General features: G+C 49.1%; 1 protein-coding gene across 1 annotated transcript in view; it reads left to right on the forward strand.

The window, feature by feature from the left end:
- Positions 1-15577, forward strand: part of LOC146204767 (uncharacterized) — a 91196-nt gene extending 75619 nt beyond the window's left edge. The window contains exon 5 of the mRNA XM_084586556.1: positions 15075-15577. Within this exon, the coding sequence (XP_084442682.1) occupies positions 15075-15261 (187 nt within the window). The 3' untranslated portion in view covers positions 15262-15577. The remainder of the gene's footprint in view (positions 1-15074) is intronic.
- The last annotated feature ends 6394 nt before the right edge of the window (positions 15578-21971 follow it).

Below are 21971 nucleotides of genomic sequence, written 5' to 3' on the forward strand. Positions count from 1 at the left end.
TAGGGTGTTTTGGCGCCTTCCCTCGTAGGCGAAATCCTCTGGCCAGGACTGTGGCAGCTTCTGATAGCCGTTGCTGATCATGCGGGCTAGAGCTCAGTGAATCACCTTCCCATGTGGAGGGAGTGGAGTGGGTTATGGGCGGTTGCCATGTGGGGTTCGGGCATTCCTACAGCTTCGGGCTTGTACAGGCATTACGTAAACGATAGCATGGTGGCTGTGTCGCTAGCAGTTGTGGAGACGACTGGGGTTTCCCACATTCATAGCTCATAAAGTACTTGTTAGAGCCTGAGGATGTGACATTTTGCCTAATGACTGCCTTTGACGAAAGGAAGATGGAATGAACAGAATTTTAAATTGTTTCTTACCAAATAAATAATAACTGCGCGCTGGGTAAACAACGTTTCAAAACTGGAAGATTTATACAGCTGACCGGAGTGCATCCTAGCACTTTGTAATAGGTTAATTAACTTGCAGGTTTCTGTTGGTTTAGTACCTCGTTGCTGGTCGAATGCAGAGCCTTGAAGCGTCGCGTGCGACGTCCTTTGACGGAGAAGGATTATTATGTCTGATTTTGGCAAAAATTGAGCATAAAGTTTAAATGCAATTAGCCTTAATGAAATAGGTAATAGCTGTCATCGTACGTGGGCACCCATTTAGCAGAGGTTCACCGTTAGACACATAGCGTGAAGTGTCCCGTGCACGTCCATGCCTTGAACTCCATCAGATAGGAAGCGTATCGAACTTGTAATTGGTACAAAGCCAACTACTATCCTTTGTTGTAAAATTGCGTGGTATCTACATGCAAACTGAGGACTTGTACATGACTTCCGTTCTTCTGACGACACTCTGACGAGCATGAGGCACAGCCGGCAGGTTTAAAGAGTACATTTTCAGAGTGCACATATATGCTGGAGATTGCGGTTGCAGGGCCCTTACGAAGGATCTGTGACGGGCAACCATTTTTTGTTTCCTGAATTTGACAGTAGCGTCTTTGGTAGCATGGTAATCCTATCTAAAACGAGGTTGGCTAACAAGGCGCGCCAAGTCAATGCTCCCAGTTTTTGAAGCGGAAGCTTCACTATGCCAGCCAGCTCGGGCCTTCAGCGTCAGTGTCGGTAGGTGTCGGTAGGGTCAGTGGCAGGCGGTAGCTGGCAGCTGACGACAGCCTCAGCACACCTGCCAAGCGCGCGCAGATTGTTCTTCGTGGCTGCAGGACTGAATGCCGGCGGTTCGCGGTCCCGTTCCCGCCTGGCTCAGAGGTTCCTGATATTTGTGAAGACCCGACAACGAGTGTGTCTGTGAATCATCTCCACAGACCCTAAGTTGCCTGACGTTACGTTTGGTCGGAGTTGCCAACTCGGCCTCTCCTTTCATATGGGAGGGTTGATATCAGACAGCCTGCCAGGACCCTTGCATTCACGTTACTGTAGGCCGCGCAGGCACGTTGATACGACTTGGTTAAAGCAAGTCATTATATGTGGCCTGATAGACTAGCGTCATACGCTTAAAGGCGGATATTAAGTGTACCCATAATTCGGCCACAGGCGTAGCCAGGCGAAAGCTTCCGCTTCCATCCAGGTTTAACCAGAGCTTAAACTACAGCTAATTTTGTAGCGAGAGCTACATTGGCCACAGCCTCGCCATTTTCTCGTGCCTGTCCGTGCCTGCCCGTACCTGTCCGCGCATGTCCGTGCCTGTCCGAAGAACGAAGAAAGAAGAAGAAGTAGTAGTCGTGGGAGGTGGTAGCTGGAAGCTGACATGGCGGAGCACTAACTGAACGTAGGGCTTCCTGACATTACGTTCGGCAGGAGCTGCCAACTCGGGCCTTACCTTTCATATGGGAGGATGATATCACAATCAGCCTGCCAAAACCCTTTCATTCACGTTATCCCTGGGCCACACAGGCACGTTCATACGAATCGTTTAAAGCGGAGCCTTATATGTTGGCTGGAAGCTTACATTATCGCGCCATCGCGAAGTTGGAATGAAAGCAGAGAAAGAGGTGCCGTAGTGGAGGGCTTCGGACCACCGCGTGATAGAGGTTTTCACCTCATCGCACTTAGTGGTCGAAAATGCCCCCTATGGCATAAATAAAGCTGAAACCATAAACTACTATGTGCAAAAGCTATCTCTTTACTTTCAAGCCGAACCTAAGCGTAGCCATGAAGATAGCTCTCGCGTAACTCCAGGTTTAACCACAAACTAAACCACAGCTAATTTTTTTCTCTGTTCGTGCAACAGCTCTGTGCACTGCTTTAAGCCATGCACAGTCTTGCTCAGGGCGTGCATACGAGTGCGCCGAGCCCGTTTCGGTTGCGCGTGTTAAAGGCAAAAAGAGCAGCGACTCATTAAAATGCGTGGCATATTGCACGCCCCAGAAAATAGTCTGCAGGGGTCAAGCGCTCTATAAATGCCATTTTTCACATTCGTCGGAAGGCCATTATAACTTGCCATTCCGGTGGCAGGTAATGCATAGTAACCTGTACGGTTTCGCAGATTTGCACATTTTTTGCGTGGTTATACCGCTGCGGGATGATTGGGTGTGCACATCAGAATATATATTCTTCTACATAAAGTCAGTCGGTATCAATAGCGCAGACATGAAGGCAGGCCGCACGCCATGCCTCACCGATGCCACGAATGCTTTTAATTTATAAAGAAAGTTTGCGTCGGTTACTTGCACCGGCGGAGAGCGACTGCAACTACAGAATTATAGTAGTCTTTTCGCTAAAAACGGCGCATGCGCAACTTCCCGCTACCGGAAATGAGGACACCACTAATCCGTGCTGCTTAAAGTCCTGTGATAAAACAAGACTGAGCGTTGTTGTGCCTGGCCAAAGCCGCCCAGAAATTCAGCCGGACGCCAAACTTCTTCGGCGAACGCCTCCTTCACAAACTCTGGATGCTTCTCTGCAAAGCACCAGTGCACTGGAGGCGAGCCGTACCAAAGGGAGTGAAGCGACGTGTTTCAACATGAGCTGAGCGTCCAGACAGCACGGCGCCGTGGCCCTGACGGTGAACCCCTTCTCGCCCCGCGGCATATTTGAAGCGAGAGCGCAGCGAGCTCTCCCATTGGCCCTGCGAAAGTGCTGCCGTCGGATTGGACCATTTTGAGCGTCAACGGTTCTCGGCGACGGAGTCTCAAGTGCTTCCGTTCGAGACTCCGAGTGTGAGTTCGTCACGAGCGTCCATCAGGAGCAGTTCGCCCCCTGACAGTGCGGACGCGGCGGAATCTCCCCGGCCGTCGCTGCGCGAGATCAGTCGCGTACGGCTATGGTAGCTTTCGGCCCCAAAGCCGAACTCCTTGTTTGAGTACCTGTAAATAGTGTATAAAACCTTTTCTTCATCTCACCAACGCCGACTCGGATTCATCGCTACCGCCCAGGGAGCTGACAGCCCTCGTTCACGAAACGGGTGACGAGCGCTGCGTTACCAACTCCATGGCACAACCCTGTTGACGGTGGGCTACTGTGTGATAACCCCACCGGCACGACATTGGATGGCAGCTGCGGGATCGACCGGCGTCAGGCACCTCGGCGCGGTGAGTACCTGAAGTTTCCCTCAAACGCCAGACTTCTCTAACACACAGGGTAGCTTATAGAAAGGCTGAGCGTAGCATTGTGTTAACCTTGCGTGTTTCAAGCCTACAGGAAGTGTTTTGAAAACCAAGGGATGCTGAGAGGGGAATCAGTGTGAGAAAGGCTTGCGCATCTCTTGCTAGGAGCGAGATAGCGAACGTATAGTACTCTATTCTAAAAAGGCAAACAACAAGAGGCCGGTAAAAGATGGAGAGTTACAAGGTCAAAGAACTTCTCCAAATTTGTGATGAGTTGGGCATCGATTTGGGCTCAACAAAAAGAAAAAAGGAAATTCTTGAGATCATGCAGGCAGAAGAAGTGACGGTTGAGGAAGCCGCAGAGGCCTGGGATGATATTCAAGAAAGAAAAGGGGAGGAGGAAGCCAAAAGGCTAGAACTCCAAAAGCGCAATGAACGTGAAAAGCGGTTTTCCCGCTTAAAGAAGCTTATCCAGCTCGAGCGTTCGGCAGATGAAAAAAGTGTTGAAAGGCATGAAGCTTTAATTGCCATTCAAGGTAACAGTTCGAAGCCGCGAGAGTGTCTGCAACCATTCCTCATTGCCGAGGATATGGCAGAGTACTTGGCAGATTTCGAGCGTGTCTGCAACAGTAAGCGCTTCGAGCGAGATACTTGGGCACAACAATTGGTGGCTCTTCTCTCCGCCGAGGTGTCGGAAGAAATCAAGCGCGTGTTAGGCGTTGACTTGAAAAACTACGATTACTTGAAAGAGTCTTTACTGAAAAGACATCGGCTGTCACCAATAGAGCTTGGGGACAGGTATCGGCGTGAGAAAAATTGTACCAAAACGTTCTTCGATTTGGCGTATCAATTGAAAGCCGATGTAACCGAATGGCTAGACAGTCAGGAAGTCTCGGAGCAAATTGTGCTTGCACCTGAGAATGAGACCAAGCTTGGGGAAGCGGCCGAGCAACGCGACCGCAGCAGTGAGCCGATCGAGCCTCGAACGGAAGTATCTGGGGTTACCTTGGTCGAGCCACTGGCAGCTGAGACGGTTGGAGCCGACTCCATCGGCGAGAAATCCGCAGTGACACCGTCCTGCACGCCGCCTCACGTAGCTGTAAGCAATCCGATTCCACCAATCGAGAGTGGCGACCTGGCAGTAAATCAACCACCTGACAACTCAGAAGCAGCAGTTGTACAGCATGGCGGAGATGTAGTCAGGCTAGTAGACGACACGTTGGCGATTTCCTCAGAAGCAGCAAGTTGTACAGCGTGGCGGAGATGTAGTCAACCTAGGAGACGACAAACTGGCAATGTCCGAGATCAGCGTTGTCGTAGATCATCACTCGCGGAAAAACGAAGTGGCGCTCAAGAAACTGCGCAGCCCACGAGTGTTGAACAGCTAAGGCAGAACCATGACGCGGACGCTGTCGAGAACCACACCTGTGAAGTCGACAGCGAGCGACTAGATAGGAGCCATGAATCTTCCTGTCCTGACGCGCTCAATTGTATTGGCGAAAACAACCTTGGTGAGAACATGGACCTCACGCGATCCGAAGCGCCGCAGCTGTCGGACGAACGTGATCGTGCGCCGGTTAGCGCTGAGCAATGCGGCACAGTGGCAGATCAGTGTAACTTGAGTGGCGAGCCTGCAGAGGATATGCCTAGCTTGGGGGCTGGCGTGAGCGAGCCTTGTCCTTGTTCGGACGCGACTGGCAGTGAGTCATGCGCTGCTGGCCGCGATGTAGGCGCGGCACCGCACTCCGACGATGTCGGCGCCATACCCGCTCCGGTTACCGGGAGCTTGAAAGAGCTGGCACCAAAAGAAAGAAAGCAAAAACTCAAGTGCAGCCGCCGAAAAGAGCGGAAAGGCAGGTGCATGAAAGAATGCTCTCATCGAAAGGTGAGAAAACGCAAACGATCACGAAAGGAAAACAAGCGGCGATCCCAGCGGCACAAATGCACCCGTGCTGAGAAAATGCGCGATTGGTGCGCAAAGCGTAAGGAACGAGACAGATCGTTCAACAAAGCGAGCAAATTGTGCACGTCTGTTCTTTCACACCCAAAGTGGAAAGAAAGGTCTCGTAGAGAAATGAACAGCCGAGGCTGTAGCGGAGGGAGGAGAGCCAAACCGCCCGAATACTGCTACGCATTCTGCCGCTTGCGGAAAAGAGCAGCACAATGCGAACTCTGATGCTTTCAGTCATGCATTTGAGACATAGCTACCTAAGACGAGCGTTTCGTCGCCAACGGTAATGTTGTAGGCAGATCGGGGCAAAATTGAATGACCTCCTTGCTTCCTCAGTTGTGGTCTACGGTCCAAGTGATTTCAAGGATACTCTTTTCCATTACTGATTAATAATTTTCCTTGATATTTATAGTATCGTTAATTTGCAAAATTGTTGTTTGAACCTTGTTCACTGCATCCTATACACTTGTCTCTTGTTGTAGTGGGAGCAAAAAGGGGACAACAATTTAGCTAATTAAATTTGAAATTTTGCCTCTGTCTGGTGTTTGACGGGTGACCGAGGGTACTTGCTTGTGTTGGGTGTTGCCTGTTGTCGGTCGGTTTCGCAAGCCGCAGAACAGTCTAACGTTACCAGTGGCGAGTGGCAAGGGCATCGGAGCGACCCGAGCGAAGTTGATCGGCGTGCCCCGGCAACCAGGCTGTCGGCAGAGATCCTGACCTGGCGACTGGAACCCGAGGCACGTGAGGCTACCTGGCGCCCGGACACTGTACGTGAGCTTGGAGGAACCTGGCGAACGAGCGCGCCCGGCATCCGAGCCACATGCGAGCAGCTCGTCTTCCCGGCGCATTGTCTGATGGCGGGGGTGCTGTTGTGCCTGGCCAAAGCCGCCCAGAAATTCAGCCGGACGCCAAACTTCTTCGGCGAACGCCTCCGTCACAAACTCTGGATGCTTCTCTGCAAAGCACCAGTGCACTGGAGGCGAGCCGTACCAAAGGGAGTGAAGCGACGTGTTTCAACATGAGCTGAGCGTCCAGACAGCACGGCGCCGTGGCCCTGACGGAGAACCCCTTCTCGCCCCGCGGCATATTTGAAGCGAGAGCGCAGCGAGCTCTCCCATTGGCCCTGCGAAAGTGCTGCCGTCGGATTGGACCATTTTGAGCGTCAACGGTTCTCGGCGACGGAGTCTCAAGTGCTTCCGTTCGAGACTCCGAGTGTGAGTTCGTCACGAGCGTCCATCAGGAGCAGTTCGCCCCCTGACAGTGCGGACGCGGCGGAATCTCCCCGGCCGTCGCTGCGCGAGAACAGTCGCGTACGGCTATGGTAGCTTTCGGCCCCAGAGCCGAACTCCTTGTTTGAGTACCTGTAAATAGTGTATAAAACCTTTTCTTCATCTCACCAACGCCGACTCGGATTCATCGCTACCGCCCAGGGAGCTAACAGCCCTCGTTCACGAAACGGGTGACGAGCGCTGCGTTACCAACTCCTTGGCACAACCCTGTTGACGGTGGGCTACTGTGTGATAATCCCACCGGCACAACATTGGTGGCAGTTGCGGGGTCCACTGGCACAACCCTGTTGACGGTGGGCTACTGTGTGATAACCCCACCGGCACAACAGCGTAGCGCAGACGCGGGAATGGTGCAAGGTGTGGCCACTGTGCGTGCGTAGGTGTGTCCCGTAACACAGTAACGTCTGCGCGAGTACATCTCAGTTAAGCTGAAAGTCTCCAGTGCCGCGTAGGGTGCCTTGTGCTGCAGTGGTCGGCGCAACGCAACTGTCCCGCCCTCGTTAAGGCGAAAGCCTTGTATGGCCCACGACGCAAAATTTGCGGCCGGAAGTTGTACGTAAAGGCTGCCCGCAAAATGTGTCCACGAAAAGTGGTCTCAGTCACGTAATCGCAAGAGTTAGAGGGGAGGGAGTGATTGTGAGCATGAAGTTAATGAGATGTGCAGTATGCTGTTACTATTATATTTGATGACTTCACCAATTAATTTGGTGTTGACTTCACCAATTCATATGACATTAATGACTTGACGCCATGAGTGTCGTGACAGTCATAAGAATCATATGAAACTAAAAACAGTAGTATGTCGTAAATAAAAAGGCAACGACATCCAGTCACATCACCAGGATGACTAGCAAAAAGGGGGTGACGTCATCTAAACAAATGACCAGGATGACTTCCAAACAAGTGATGACGTCAAGTTATGTGATAGTCACGTAATCATAATGACTTGCAAAAGGTGATAGCTTCAAGTCACTAAGCAGTATGATAGCATCCTCAACTCTCGTGACAAGGTAACATGACTAACATGACTTCCAAAAAGGGTAATGACATCATCAAATTACATGTCAGTTACACGACCAGAATGACTTTCAAAACGTCATGATGTCATCGAGTCAGGTGGCAGTCACATGACCATGTTGCCATAAAAATGATTACGCGTCTATGTCGCAATAGCAGAATCAACGTTTCGCATTTATCCTGCGCAGGTTCTACAGTGCTTCGTTTTTAATGCGAAAGTATTTCTTAGCTCATGGGTGGCGTGGACCAGAGCATGTCATAAAAAATTTTACAGTTTCAACTATCCTTGAACCAAGTTTCACAAGCGTTAGCCATCGGCCGCTGCCGCAGTTGCTACTGCCGCTTCGATCTTGGCTCGCTTCCGCGCTTGGTAAGCTTCTCAGCAAGCGGCTACTCTGGCTTCTCGTTGTTCGAAGTTCTCGGCAGCCTTTCTGGCACTGCTGCGGTTTCTGTCTTTAGCGGGATGGCATATGTGTATGGAGTTTTTACCTTTGTTAGATGAAGGAGCGGTACATGCAGATGGAACTTTATGAAAACGGCGATGTTCACTGCACAGTGCGAGAGTGTTTTGCAGTTGAAGCTTAAAGACAACGATGTTTACCACACAGGGCAAGAGTGTGTTTCAGTTTTAAGCGAGGCATGACAGCTGCGGCTATAGCGTATACAGTAGCGCTCTCGTTCCTGGGCACAACGGTGATGACGGCGATGTATGCTGTACAGCACGAGAATTCAAGGTCCAAATTGCACCATCTATAAACCTTGAGGTTTGTGCATGGGATGAGTAGAGCTTATGCTCTAATAATTTGTCCCCACGAACTGTCAGTCATGGATCAGTGTTATGGTATTTGTCCCATGAGTGGCGCCACAAGACTGCATCTAATCTATATCGAGTACGGCCAACTCGACTGTGGCCTCCAAATTTCAAAGGACCACCCCCAAAATTTGGCCTTCTGGACCCCTAAAATTTGACCACTTCAGAATTGGATCAAAATTGATGTCTAACCTAAATCGAGTGTGGCCAATTCAGAGGTGACCTCCAAATTGTTATGGGAAACTTCGAAAAGTTGGCCTTCTGTACCCCCAAGATTTGACCTCGTCAGAATTTGACCAAACTGATGTCTAACCGAATTCGGGTATGGCTAATTTAGTGGTCACCTCCAAACTTTCGTCGGCCACTCCCGAAATCTGCCTTCCCTGGACCCCGGAATTTGACTTCGTCCGAATGTGACCGAAATTGGTGTCAAGCCTACACATATGATTTGAGTATGGCCAACTGAATGATGACTTGCAAATTGTGATGGGGCACCCGCAAACATTTGATCTCTCGACCCCCCAAAATGTTTCTTCGTCCGAATTTGACCACCAAGAACGCCAACCAAGCAATATTACTAAGCAATGAAACGCAGAACTCATAAAAGAACTAGTCACAGAACTCGCAATGCTTTCGCATTTCTACAGGCAAGCACGCTTAAGTGCACCTCTGTAATTTTTCACATGCCTACTCCGATTGTGCTCCAGCAGCGCCTGCGACGGGACACGAAAGCTGTCGTGGACGAGCCTCCTAAAACAGCTTCTGCTGCAAAACGAACGCCATTGATTTTTTGTGGAAATATGAACTACTCAGTGCGAGCGTAGGACAAATTTTAAACGAAATGTTTTGCTGTGTATAAGAAACGCAGGTCATTCCTATTAATATGTTCATGCCAGTGTCTTGCAGTATTCCACAGTTGCCACATAATTAAATGGCTTGTCCAAGAAAGCTGGGCACGAGTAGATATTACATATTGTGTAAAGTATCGTGCAGTTAGAGTGCATACCTTTTTCTACGTGTGCTTCATAAGTGCAAGGCACAAACAACGCATGGTACCTACCCGTATCCAACCGAGCCAGAAATATATTGTTGACTGTACCATGCCGTAAATATAGGAACACCAAACGCCCATGACATATAAAATGACATTTTATTCAGTATATACGATAACGGCCGTTTTAAAGTCAAACTTGATGGTCTATTACTGCGAACCATCTGAACATTATCATTTTACTCATATTATACATATCGGGTGTTCCAGCTAAATTCAACCAAACATTTAGAAAATACCGTGTGTCCTAGCCTGGTGAAACCTAACTGATGGCTAAAATGATTCTCGCATGGCCTAGTCTGCAGCATTTTTTCCGTCCTCCAAACTTAATTCTTCGCTTGGTACGAGGGAAGATGAAAATGACAGGTATTGCTAATTATGTGGCCGTTATCTTTTAGACTGGCGGAGAAAAAGGAAGTGTATGACACGGAATGGTAGAGTTTGAATTTGTGCACCATATATAGTCACTTCAGCACTCTATCAGTGAACGATGCCGCTTCCACAGAGCTTCCTCCGCGTCTAATGCGCTCGGTTTCGTTTTTGTGCAGCATAAACTGCCGGAATTCCGAAGGGGCAGAGATTTAGAAGATGCGTTTTCCTTCGTTTCAAAAACTGATAGGGTAACGTATTCTCCAGTGCTTCGAAATATTAATTGGCACTAACCACCTAACTGCATTAATGTAAAGTTAGTGAGTTTTACTTGATTATATGCATGATTATTAGAAGATTTTATAGTAAAATACGGCTTATAGTTTTCCCCGAAAGTAATAAATTTTGTTCTATGTCAGTCATCCTATTTTCAGGAAATTTTGAACGTTCAGGATTTTTTCATTTCTATTTCGAACTCCCTAGTTCAGGAGTTTTTTTAAGTGCTCGCTGAAACTGCCGGTATGCGTAGCATGAACGTATATCATGGGCATTTCGAAGACTTTGGAATGCGCCCCCCCCCCCCCTCCGTGCAGGCTCGTAGACGTCAGTGTGCTTTCTCATTGAAGAATCACGTTTATGTCCGACAGGGAAAGTGGGATCTCAATTAGGACAAAATAGGGTACTCAGTTTAGTTACCACCGCACCTGTACGTTGGCCTAGAAATAGCTATTGGCCAGATTATTTCGGGCGTGACGCAGATGGCGTGGCCGAAGCCGGTCAGCCGTGTCGCTTTGGCGTGCCAGTAGCGTCTGCAGTGCACCCCCCCCCCCTCCCCCACCCTCCTTTAAACACGAGCATACATTCCGCGCGAGTCTGCACCCCAGCCATCGGTTCGTATAGGTGGGGCCTGAATGACCGTCGATCTTTGAGCATGAAAAAAAAATTACGACAGGTGAGGAGTACCTTTGAAGACACTGGTATTTATATTTTAAAGGCCCCATCTTTCAATCCCGGCGTCCCCATTGTGAGCGAAAATTCACGAGCCTCTCACATCACATCACATCACATCCTCTCGATCACATGACTCTGACATGTGGTAGTTGGCAGGTGACATGGCTGGGCACTGATTGGTCGGCGGGTTGTGTAGCGCTAATAGACCACGTTACATGACAAAGTTAGCAGGAGCTGTAAATTTGGGGGAGAAATATAGAGGATGACTTACCCGCGGACCCTGAGCCAGATGCGCAGGCCCCGGGCCTAGCAGGTACGTTAGTAGGACTTCGGTGAAATGAGGCTTTATAGGTATGTGTGAGGTAATCACAAATTGAGAGATTAGAGATTAATCGAGTCGTAAAGTTCAGGTAAACAAGCGAGGATCCGCAAGGGGAGCCCTAGACGGGAGACTTTAACTGTCGCGTCATACCTTAAACGGCGGGGCTTAAGTGTCCTCCTTTTGTTCGCTGCAGATAACCTCGCTTCCTCGGAACGCATTAAAGAAATTTGGCTGGGATATATTCGTGAAGCGGCGTACTTAAACATCCTAGGAATCCCACAATTTACTTGAATAGCTGAAAAAAATTCAATAATATGTGATACCAAGATGGTCAGAATTAATCCGGAATGCACACGTGTAACTTCTGCACATCATAAAACTCACAAACTAGCATATGCTGAGTTTGATGCTTATGCGTATGCTGTGCCCAAAATTCGCACCTTCAATTACATCACATCAGCAGTATATGCTACTTTCTTTAGAGCTTTGTTGAGATGTCTACGCACCATATACGAATGACCATGAATGGCATTCTTTGGGTGTCGTTTTTGCGACCCGTAAGCTTCGATCCGCGTTGATGCGACCCATATGGCCTCGAGCCAAAAGGCAACAACAGAGTGGCTCGACCCCAAGAATTCGCGGGCTCGAGTCGACGTGGGTCGCATCAACGCAGGAGGCGGGTCTCCAAAAGCGACACCCGCAGTATGCGACCCCTTAACAGGAATCGGCTGATTTATGATTTATGGGGCTTAATGTTCCACAGCGACTCAAGCAAGAAGGGGCGCCGTAGTGGAGCGCTGCGGATCGGAAGAAAACCACGAGAGGAGCCACTTAGGACACACTTCCTCGCTCTTGTTAAACCTTCAATCATACAGCAAGCACGCTGTCCTGCCGGAGGAGGGCGGTAAATCTTCGCAGGCATGCAGCGACGTACACGCAGATGGATTCCATTCTCTATCTCTTGGGATGGGATATATAGCTAGCATGGGTGGCAAAGATCAGGCGTACGGTGAATTTGGCGAGAATATGACGCACGTTTATTTTTTTTTTATTTTTTTAGAGCTCAGCTCTTTGGCGCCCGTTCCTGCGTTTACCGTTGTCGTCGCCGTCGTCCCTCGTAACCAGCCCTGCAGCCGGGGCAGCGCGCGCTCCTGCCGCCACCCTTCGCCGCTACATGCACCCCCCCCCCCTCCTTCCTCTTCCTGCGTGGTGGCGACGGTTTTTCTCCGGTTGCCGAAGCCTCGGCTCGACGTCAGCGGAGCATGGTGCGTGCATCCCAAGCCGAAACGCACCGGCATCAGTCAGTCGCTTCTATCTCTTCGCCGCGCAACGTTCCTATGGACCCACGCGCTGCCTCCCGCGACCTCTCGATAACTTAATTGCTCTCTTCGCTCCTCCTCCAATGACTCCTGTGAAGCGGCAATTCGGGCGCCAGATCGGTGGCGGTGGATCTTGATATGTGCACCGCCCGAGCCGAAACGCATAGCCGCCACCGAATAGCTGGTGAGCTGCGCGCTCACATTTAGCATTAGGAAGTAACGTAATTGACGGCAATTTTTTTTAGAGCGCAATTCTTTGGCGCCCGTTTCTGCGTTTCGCGGCGTCATCGCCGTCGCCGGTGTCTCTCGTAACCAGCTGACGCCACCGGGGCAGCGCGCACTCCTTACGCCACCGCTCACCGCTGCTTACGGTATAGTTGTTGGGGGAAAACGGATTACCTTTCTTTGGAACTGTGATGACCTTCACTTTCCAGTCTTGTGGAACCACACCAGATGAGAGCGACCGCTGAAAAATATGCGATAAGATGGCACTACTTGAATGTTTAGTACGTTTTATATTTTGGAATGAACGCCATCGATTCCGGCTGATGAAGTTAGCTTCAGGGAATCAATTAATGCTGCAATGCCGCTAGCGTTAAAAGTTATTTCAGGCATGGGTGAATGATTACAGGAGGGAAAAAAAGGTAGTTGAGTTTCGGGTTCTGGTGTAAATACTGAACAGAAAGCAGCGCTAAGGACGTTCGGGAATTCTTTTTCAGAGGTGAGAATGTCTTGGTCATCACATAATGATAAGTAGGGTTGCGGGCTAACAGTCTTCCAGAACCGCTTAGGGTTAGTATGCAACATATTAGGTAAAGTTGATGTGAAAAATGAACGTTTAGTTTTCTTGGAAAGTGATTGAAAATTATTTTCGGTGCAGTGATATTTTTCCCATGCACTCGGTGTATTTGCGCGCTTAGCAAACCGGAACTGTCGTTTTTTTCTTATTGTTAGGCCGTTTCAGTGCTGCGTGAAACCATGGTGATTGAGATCGCTCACTAACGGTGATGGATTGAATGTACGTTTGAGTTAGACTATGCATCTTGTTTTTAAACAGAAGTCCGTTCGATTCAACATCGCGATGGGAAAATCCAGGGAAGGAGTCACAGAGAGTAGCTATAGTTCTTCGTTAATGACGTTGTAGTTCCCTTTGTCGTAGAAGGTTATCTTCTTTATCTCACTCAATGGAGTTAGGTGAAAATCGAATGAAGCGTGACTAATGGCGTGATCCCGTATCTCTGGCAGATGGGTGAGCGATGTAAGGCGATCGGGGTGTGACGTAAGAAACAAATCAAGGATGTTGGACGAATGAGTAGTCTGTCTAATTGGTTCAGATATAAGTTGGGATAGCCTATAGCGTTAGACATAAATTTAGGAAGTCGCTTTCGATGTTGTGTTTAGACATTGTTTGTGGCAAATCAGACCATATTATTCCAGGAAAGTTAAAATCACACAGTAACACAATCGGAACTAGAGGATGGGCGGCAGAAATGTTCTGAAGGTCTTCGTGAAAGTGCATGACGAAAGAAGCTTCAGCGTCTGGCTGACGATAGCAAACTCCGGCAATAATTGGAGGGTAAGATGCGTTGCATGATACGAACAAGATTTCTAATGATGATCGGCTGTTGACGACAGAGCACTTCAGCTGCTGACGCGCAGATATGGGTACCCCGCCACTACGCTTATCAATGCGGTCGCGACCAAAAAGGTCGAAGTTAGGGAAACAAGATGACAACTCGCTATCGGTTTTTGATGGGTTTAGCCAGGTTTCAGTAAAAGGATTATGTTGCATTCGGTAGTCTCGGTAAGGTGATGAAGTGAGTCGCGTTTCGGTATGATGCTTCTAATATTAGTATAAAGAAGGGACATGGAGATCTCGGATAGGGTGAGCAGAAGCATGAAGGGTTGCGCATGACAACCTGTTGGGCAACGTGGTCGAAAACGTACGTGGCGTCATCAATAACCAGTTTGTTGTACCGGAGGTTTATTTATTTGTCCTAGGATTTCGCAAACTCAGCCAATTTCTTCCGTGCAAGACGAGTTTCTGAAGAATAATCTTCAGATATGCTGTAGTCTGATCCTTTGAGTTTTTTTTTTTTTTCTGCGCTTGATATGACGCTTTCTTTATCTTTGTAATGAGAAAAGCAGATAATAATAGGCCTGTTTTTATTAGCATCAAATCGACCGATTCTGTGCGCTCTTTCAATGTCCCTTGGTTCAAGTATGACGTCAAGTTTCGAGGGGCACAAGTCAAGGTTGACTCAGATACCACTGGCGAAATTGCACGTGTCCACATCGGGAGGACCGAACTCAAGGCTCCGAACGACGCTTGCTCTCTGAATGTTTAAAATTTGCACGTGCACAAATTGAACCTTTCGAAGAGCATGAAGTGCTGCGGGATTGTAACTTGCTTTTTTTTCCCCCTCTTTTGTCGGCAGCTCCCCAGATGCAGCCTGCTCGAACGCAATCAGCCTACCATTCGGCTACACCAGCCGCTGCACACAGAAGTACTTGAAGAAGAAGCTGCTTTCGCTGGACTCGGATGGCAGCGGCACGTCGGATGAGAACTTTTTCGTGCCTTCCTGCTGTGTCTGCGAACTCGTCCGCGACGTGGGAAAGAAGTAGTGCCTCCTCAAACCAGTCTACATGTCTGCACCCAGTGAAGGGAGGCATGATATGCACGAGGCCATAGTGGGTGTTCCGATGCTGAAATGAATGTGATGAGCGGACTGGTCACGAAGTGGCTTCGAGAGTGACTTGAAAGGAGTGCATGGAATGAACTATCGCTGAGCGACACTACTGATATATACCACGACACCTCTTTTACGTGTATTATGTACATGCGCAAGGTAGCTTGTACACTTTTCCGTGTCCGTGCACATTTTTAGCGTTTTCTTTATAAAAGACTATGGCGGAAGCAGCCATGGGTTGCACACTGCAAGTACTGTTGCTTGTCACTGCTGGCCTTGCTGCCTTCGGTCGCTGCAGGCCAGCCACATTGGGCAGTGATGTCAAATGTCCTTCGATAATTTCAACAAAGCACGCGCAGAGGCCGCAAAGTTGTATCAGTACGTCGACATATATGGTATACGTGGCTTTATCCAGGGAGTATACTCTGCGCTTCTGTGGTGCAATGTTTCAGGGATAAACGATGCTTACACGACTAGCAAAATACCTGAATACAGCCTGCCTTCGGCCTTGTGTGCTTATGGTTTGGTAAGGTCCTCACCATTCTGAACCAAGGTAGTGCATAGTGTCACGTCACGATACTAGCTAGGCTTGTGACTGAGACATTGTACTAGAAGAACAAGAGATAATTTCTTTTTTCGCGAGCGAAAAGACAGTCAGTGCATGCTCGCTTTTACTGTAAATTTTAACACTGGTCACCAACTAGCCCAACAAGTAATGCTTTTAAAGTCGGAAATAACTTTTTTCATTGGTTTTGCAACAGGATGTAATATTTATTATTTCCTCGTACTGTTGTAAGTTAGGTATTCATGTTCTTCGAAAATTCTACACAGTTCGCTGCTTGCGAACACCTTCGCGGTAGAAATTTGAATGTGATACTCTGCCGTGTCGGACTCACAAACCACGTTGCTTGACCGTGTATGCGATGGTACAATTAGGGTTGACGGCAACGGCCGAGACGCGAACTTTTAGGGGTGAACGTTGGCTGCCTCATGCATTAGCAGGGAGTGTGCACTTCTAGAGTTGTTGAGTACCGGATATGGACGGAATGGTAAGCGCCTAGCGGCTACGAACTGCATGCATATAGTCTGATGAAGGGCAATGCCATGTTGAAGCGCAAGCACTTAGAGTTGGCTTTCATCCGAGTGCACGTCCTCAGCTGAAATGATATTAGCAATTCAAATGGTATACCAGAGGTCTCGGCGTGGGTGCTCGGCGCGCGTGCCCTGTCGCAATGCAAATTTGCGGCGTACCAAATTACCGGCAGTTTCTTTTTTTAGGAGGTCCGAAATTATAAGACAAAGGCGATTTCAATTTATTTTAGCCCTGTGGCTATATTCGGGGCTATGGCGGACACCAGGTAAGATGCAAACTGATTTATTATTTCTCTAATTAACCAATCACAATAATTATTTTTATTATTTATTTCTAGGGGGTGTGTTGCATTTGTAGAATTGTATAGCTCGTCCTCCATGTTTCTTGTGGAAACCCGCGTAGACGTCTTGGTGGCGCTCCCATCACTGATTCTCCTTCCCCCAAGGGGAGGTATTTACCTCCTCTCCCAGCTGGTGCAGCCACGGCGTTCGCTGGGGTGGTGGTGATCGGTCGCGGCTAGTCGCGGCAAAGGGGCAGCAACTGGTTTTCCACTCAGTCGCGTACCGGAGCGCGGATGTCACAAAGGCCAGGTTGTTGGTGACTTCTCAAGCCGCAGCGGTCCTTTCCATCATTTTTTGCAACTTTTGAGTGCTTCTAGAGAACTTCCTCGAGTTAGAAGGGCTTCTGGGTTTCTTATATCTGGACAGTGTCTCCAATCATTTGGGTTTGTCTTCTCTTGGATTTCTCCAGCTCTGTTGGGTACAAAAGGCTACCACTGCAATGCTTATCCCTTTACCCAACACAGAGAAATCATGCGGTCTGTCCACAGTGTGACCTTGCCGATATTCAGTGCCAAGGATTCTTTGAGGTATGCGTATATGCGAGTTTAGGTTCGACTGCAACATAGGCTTGGAGACTTGCGTCCGTGAAAATGAAAATGTTCTGACATTGAATTGGTTGCCGTGCCGATGAAGGAGGGAAATATATTTTAGGTGATATACTGAACCGACCGAATTTCCCCATTTCTCCCTCACACTTTGAGGCAATGTCTCATCCCAGTCTAATCCAAGCACTCAAAGCTCTTGAAACAGCGTTTTTGAGGTGATCGTCACTGGACTCAGCAGGCCGAGTGGATCGAAGATTCACGCTGGCACAAGGCGTTTAGTGTTCCTGTTGACAGTGTGCAGCTCCAGCGCTGTTTTCAGTGATTACATCAGCTCGCCATTTCATCTGTCCCACTCTAGCCCCAGTACTCTTCATATAGCTGAAGTCGTGGTTGCAACATCACTGCAAGGATTTCCAACACCGTCAGCATCAAAGCGCCGTTGCAGGAATTCATTGCTGGAACCCCACTTTCGCAGTTTCATCCTTGCTGAGCTTATTATTTGGTGTGCTTCCTCATACTATTTCGTCGCCTCTTCCATGTTGGTAAGTAAGTAAGTAAGTGCTTTATTTTCCGTTTGCAAAGTACAGTTGTAAACGGACAGGTTCGAGGAAAAAAGCTGGTGACTCCGGCTATCAAATCGTCCACATACAGGCAGCTGCCCAAAATTTCTGCTGAGGGAGAGGGGTCCTCAGAGACGTTAGCCAGGTGATGTATTGTGGCAGCAAGCATAAAAAGGCTACTCTTGGCGCCACATGGGACTCTTGTCATACCCCAGACCTCTATATCATCTTCGGATAAGCCTTCACATGATGGAGATGAATGCCAGAGAAACCGGAGTGCGTCGCAGTCCTCACTTTTGATGCCAATTTGAAGGAAAGCCTTCTTGATGGCGGTGAATGCAATTCCGTGGCATCAAAAATTCAAAATGAGCCGCAGCAGGTCGGAGTTTAGGTTCGAGCCCGTGAAGAGGGCATCGTTTTGTGATGCAGCCTTTCACTTTCGAAGGTGCATCGAAACAGATGCGAACTTTGCTGGTAAAGCTTTCTGGACGGAAAACTGCATGATGGGGCATATAATACACTCTAAACGAGGTGCTGTCCGTTTCATCGGCTGGAACCTTTTCAGCAAAGCCTATGCATATTCGCTAATGGCATCATATACTATTAGTTTCTTTTTGTTGGGTCTCAGATGTCGCATAAACCTATCCATGCGTTCTCTTGTTACAGCCTCGTTGCTGTAGCAACGGTGCTGCTACAGCTTCGTAGCCATTGGTCAAGTGCCTTCAACGGAGCCTTGCCTCGTAGTGGCCGTCGGTCAAATACAAAGAACGAGTGAATTCTTCTTTCATCTGCTGTTCCTTTTTTCCAGACAGGCAGCTGCTTGAGAAGATGCAGAGGCTTTCCAACTCCCAGAACGCTTGAAGTTCGTCCAACGGGTTGGCATCCTTATCACAGACGTTAGTGTGCAGAACAGCCACCGAAAGTGTAAAAATGGTGACTTCTTCGCCAGACACCTTTAGATTTAGCTCTCGCGAGAGCTTCTCTGTTACGAATGATCTTCGGCTGCCGCCGTCGAAAAGACAGCGAACGAGGCGCTTTCTTTCCGATCAGTCCACCTACACCGGCGCCGTCTGAAGCAACACGACGTTTTTTTTGCTGCTGAGAGACGCTGTCAGTGAGCGCAATCCTGTAGCGGTATCGTCGTCGGCATTCGGAGCAAGCGGATCGCTAAGCGAAGTGATGTGTCGTCGGCCACACTTCGCGCACCGTAGTGTTCAATCCTTGCTCCCTTTCGTCATGTGCCCTATTTTCGCACATTGCTAGTACCCCCCCCCCCCCCCCTCTCATTTCGCAGTTTTCTTTTTTTCTCCTCCATTGGCATCGGTGCATTGCAGTCTGCCGCCTCACGCCTTTCGAAAGTGCCGATAGGTCTTCTCTCCTTGCTCAATTTGGCCCCCACCTGGAAGCTGGCTACTGAGCCCTTGCCATTGATATTGTTGGGAAACCGTTCTTTGGGCTGATCAGGCATTCGTGTTTAGTGAGGAGCCTGCGTGCTTCCTCCGTGTACTTTTTCTCTGCTGCCCATTTCCAGGCGAACTGATTGTAAAATGGTTTGAAGACTCGAGATGCCCAGCCCATACTGAATAGCCCACTCGGCCGGCAGTACACGAAACAAAGCCGCACACAGCATCACACCGTAGTTGTCCGATTTGAAGCCTAAAGTTTCAAGTCCTGCATGTTTCGCTGAACGTGGTCGTGGAGACGTCGCAGCTCGTTCACGTCACTCAAAGTTCTAACCTGGGTTAGGTTCAACAGCTGTGCGAGGTGTTCTTGCACGAGCACGTATATCCTGTCTTCCGAAGCTCTGTTCAAGTATATTGACAGGTGCTTCCTCAGTGTACTTTTTATTTGCAGTCCACTTCTCGGCGAACTGATTGTAAAATGGATTGAAGAATCGAGCTGTACATACAGCACATACTGAACAACCCACTCGGCCGGCAGTACACGAAACAAAGCAGCACACAGCATCACACCGTATAGCTGTCCGATTTGACGCCTAAAGTTTCAAGTCCTGCGATGTTTCGCTGAACGGGGTCGGTGGTGGTGGTGGAAAACAGCGTCGCAGCGCGTTCACGTCGCTCAAAGTTCTAGCCCGGGGTTGGCCCAACAGCTGTGCGAGGTGTTATTGTTTCACGAGCACATCCTGTCTTCCGATGCTCTGTTCGAGTGTCTTGACAGCGTAGTCGTAATATTTCTCCGTTGCCTGGATGCCGGTCGAGGCTGCCGCTGCTTTCCCCGTCAACGCTGTCCGCAGGTACAGGAACTTTTCTATGCTGGTCAAGGCGTTATGCTCGTGAACCTCTTGCCAGAATTGCTTCCAGAATGGTTGCCAGTCAAGCTTGTTGCCGCTATACGTATTGCTAGAGTTCCACCTTCGGCAACCTCAGTTGTTTCGAAGAGGTATCAGATGACATGGTCGTGAACTCTTCCATATTCACAGTGCTTGCTACACCGTTGGGATTTCTTGCTCTTAAACGCCGAAGCCTTGTCCACATTCGGGTGATCAAAGCTTGACACTGACGAACACCTTTATATTCTGCTGCGAGGCCTTCGTCACGCACATGGGGCTCAATCAGGGCATTCAGTTCTTTTATCTCTAGAAATAACGTCCATGCCATCTGATATTTCCGCGACGAGATCTTGTTTCTGGGGGCTCAGGTAATCTGTCGTAAGTCCTAGAGTCCAACAAGCTCCGCGTTGAGTCGGTCCAGTTCTGCGCTCGTCACCTCTCTCTTTTAGTGCGTAGCGCTACTAGCCGCAATCACGGATTTCGCCGGTGTGAGAGAGGGGCGTGTCAGTTGCAGTCTGCAGATGTGGCGGCCATCACTGGACAGTGTTTCACAAGCGTGTGTTACTCCGGAGTGAGCAGTCGTGTGTCACTCGCACGTCCTCAACATCGGCATCTCTCCCCTCGCATCAGTCACTCCTCAGTTTTCACAGACAGCAGACGTGCACGCGCGGTGTCCTCTGGACCTCGGCTTCGAGCCGCTCGCCGCGTCGTGAAGCTGCTTGTGCTTATACGTCCGCGCCTTAACTGGCGCTTGCCTTCAAGCGCATTTCCCATCTCTTTCTCGCCTCCTATGATGCCCTTTCGGCTGCAGAGCAGTGCATCGTAAATAGGTACATTGCGCCTGTTTGCGTTCATCTTTGAAGATTGTGTAAGGAAAGCTTGGGATGCGGCTGGGTCGCGCGTTTGCTTCGAGTCGCAATGGATGAAGCCGGGCTGTCTGCGGCGCAGGTTCGCCGTGCTTGACGTGCTGAAGTACAGAGGTTAAGCAGTGCTATGAACCTACTTCGCATTTGATGAACTATGCAAATCGGCCGTAACTTTTTTGAAGTCGCTCCATCGCCGCTGTCCGTTGCAGTTGAAATCGCTTGCCTCGCGCTACCATTGTTATTCGCTTATTGCCGGATTTCGGCACCGAAAAATGTTCGTTTTTTTCAGTAACGTTAGGAAGGTTTTTATAAGCAACCGAGGTTTAATTCTACAACTGGTACTACACAACGACGCATTGGCCAGAAGCGTCCAAAACTAGGCTTGAACTGTTCGCAAGTCCGGGGTCACAGAGTGCAGGGTTGCCACCTTGAAGGGAGAGCCCCCTTCCACATGTCTCGGAAGCGGCTCGATGTCATAGTTACTCTGCATCGAATGACATCTTAGGTGCACTGTGAGATCAGAAAACGGCTTTGAAACCGTTTGGTTAAATGTCTTCCCAGGGAAGCTAAGCCTTCTTTTCACCTCCAGTTGGCCCAGCCTGGCAACAGCAGTGCCACCGCATTTTGCTTACGTACGCCCCATATCAGAGTTGGTCTATATATAGTGTACTAGAATACTGGGAAGTGTGCCGGCTCCTGGCGGTGCGCGCGTATCGTTTCAGCGATGAAAGTCACAGGAGGGTGCTACCTGAGTGCAATGCAGATAGCTTGGAGAGCCGTCTCCGTCACGGCGATTTGTGCTGAATTCATCGTCACAGTCCAATATTTGGTGTGGTTATGAAGGCACTAATTTGAAAATACCACGAGCTTCACCTAACATATCAGACCGTGGCGGTTCGCGCCGAATTATCGTAGTTTTTTAAAAGTGTGGCTCATGATCGCGAAAAAAA

The sequence above is a fragment of the Amblyomma maculatum genome, chromosome 1 (genome assembly GCF_055883805.1).
Source record: "Amblyomma maculatum isolate TAMU_Amacu chromosome 1, ASM5588380v1, whole genome shotgun sequence".
In the NCBI taxonomy this organism is placed as follows: Eukaryota; Metazoa; Arthropoda; class Arachnida; order Ixodida; family Ixodidae; genus Amblyomma; species Amblyomma maculatum.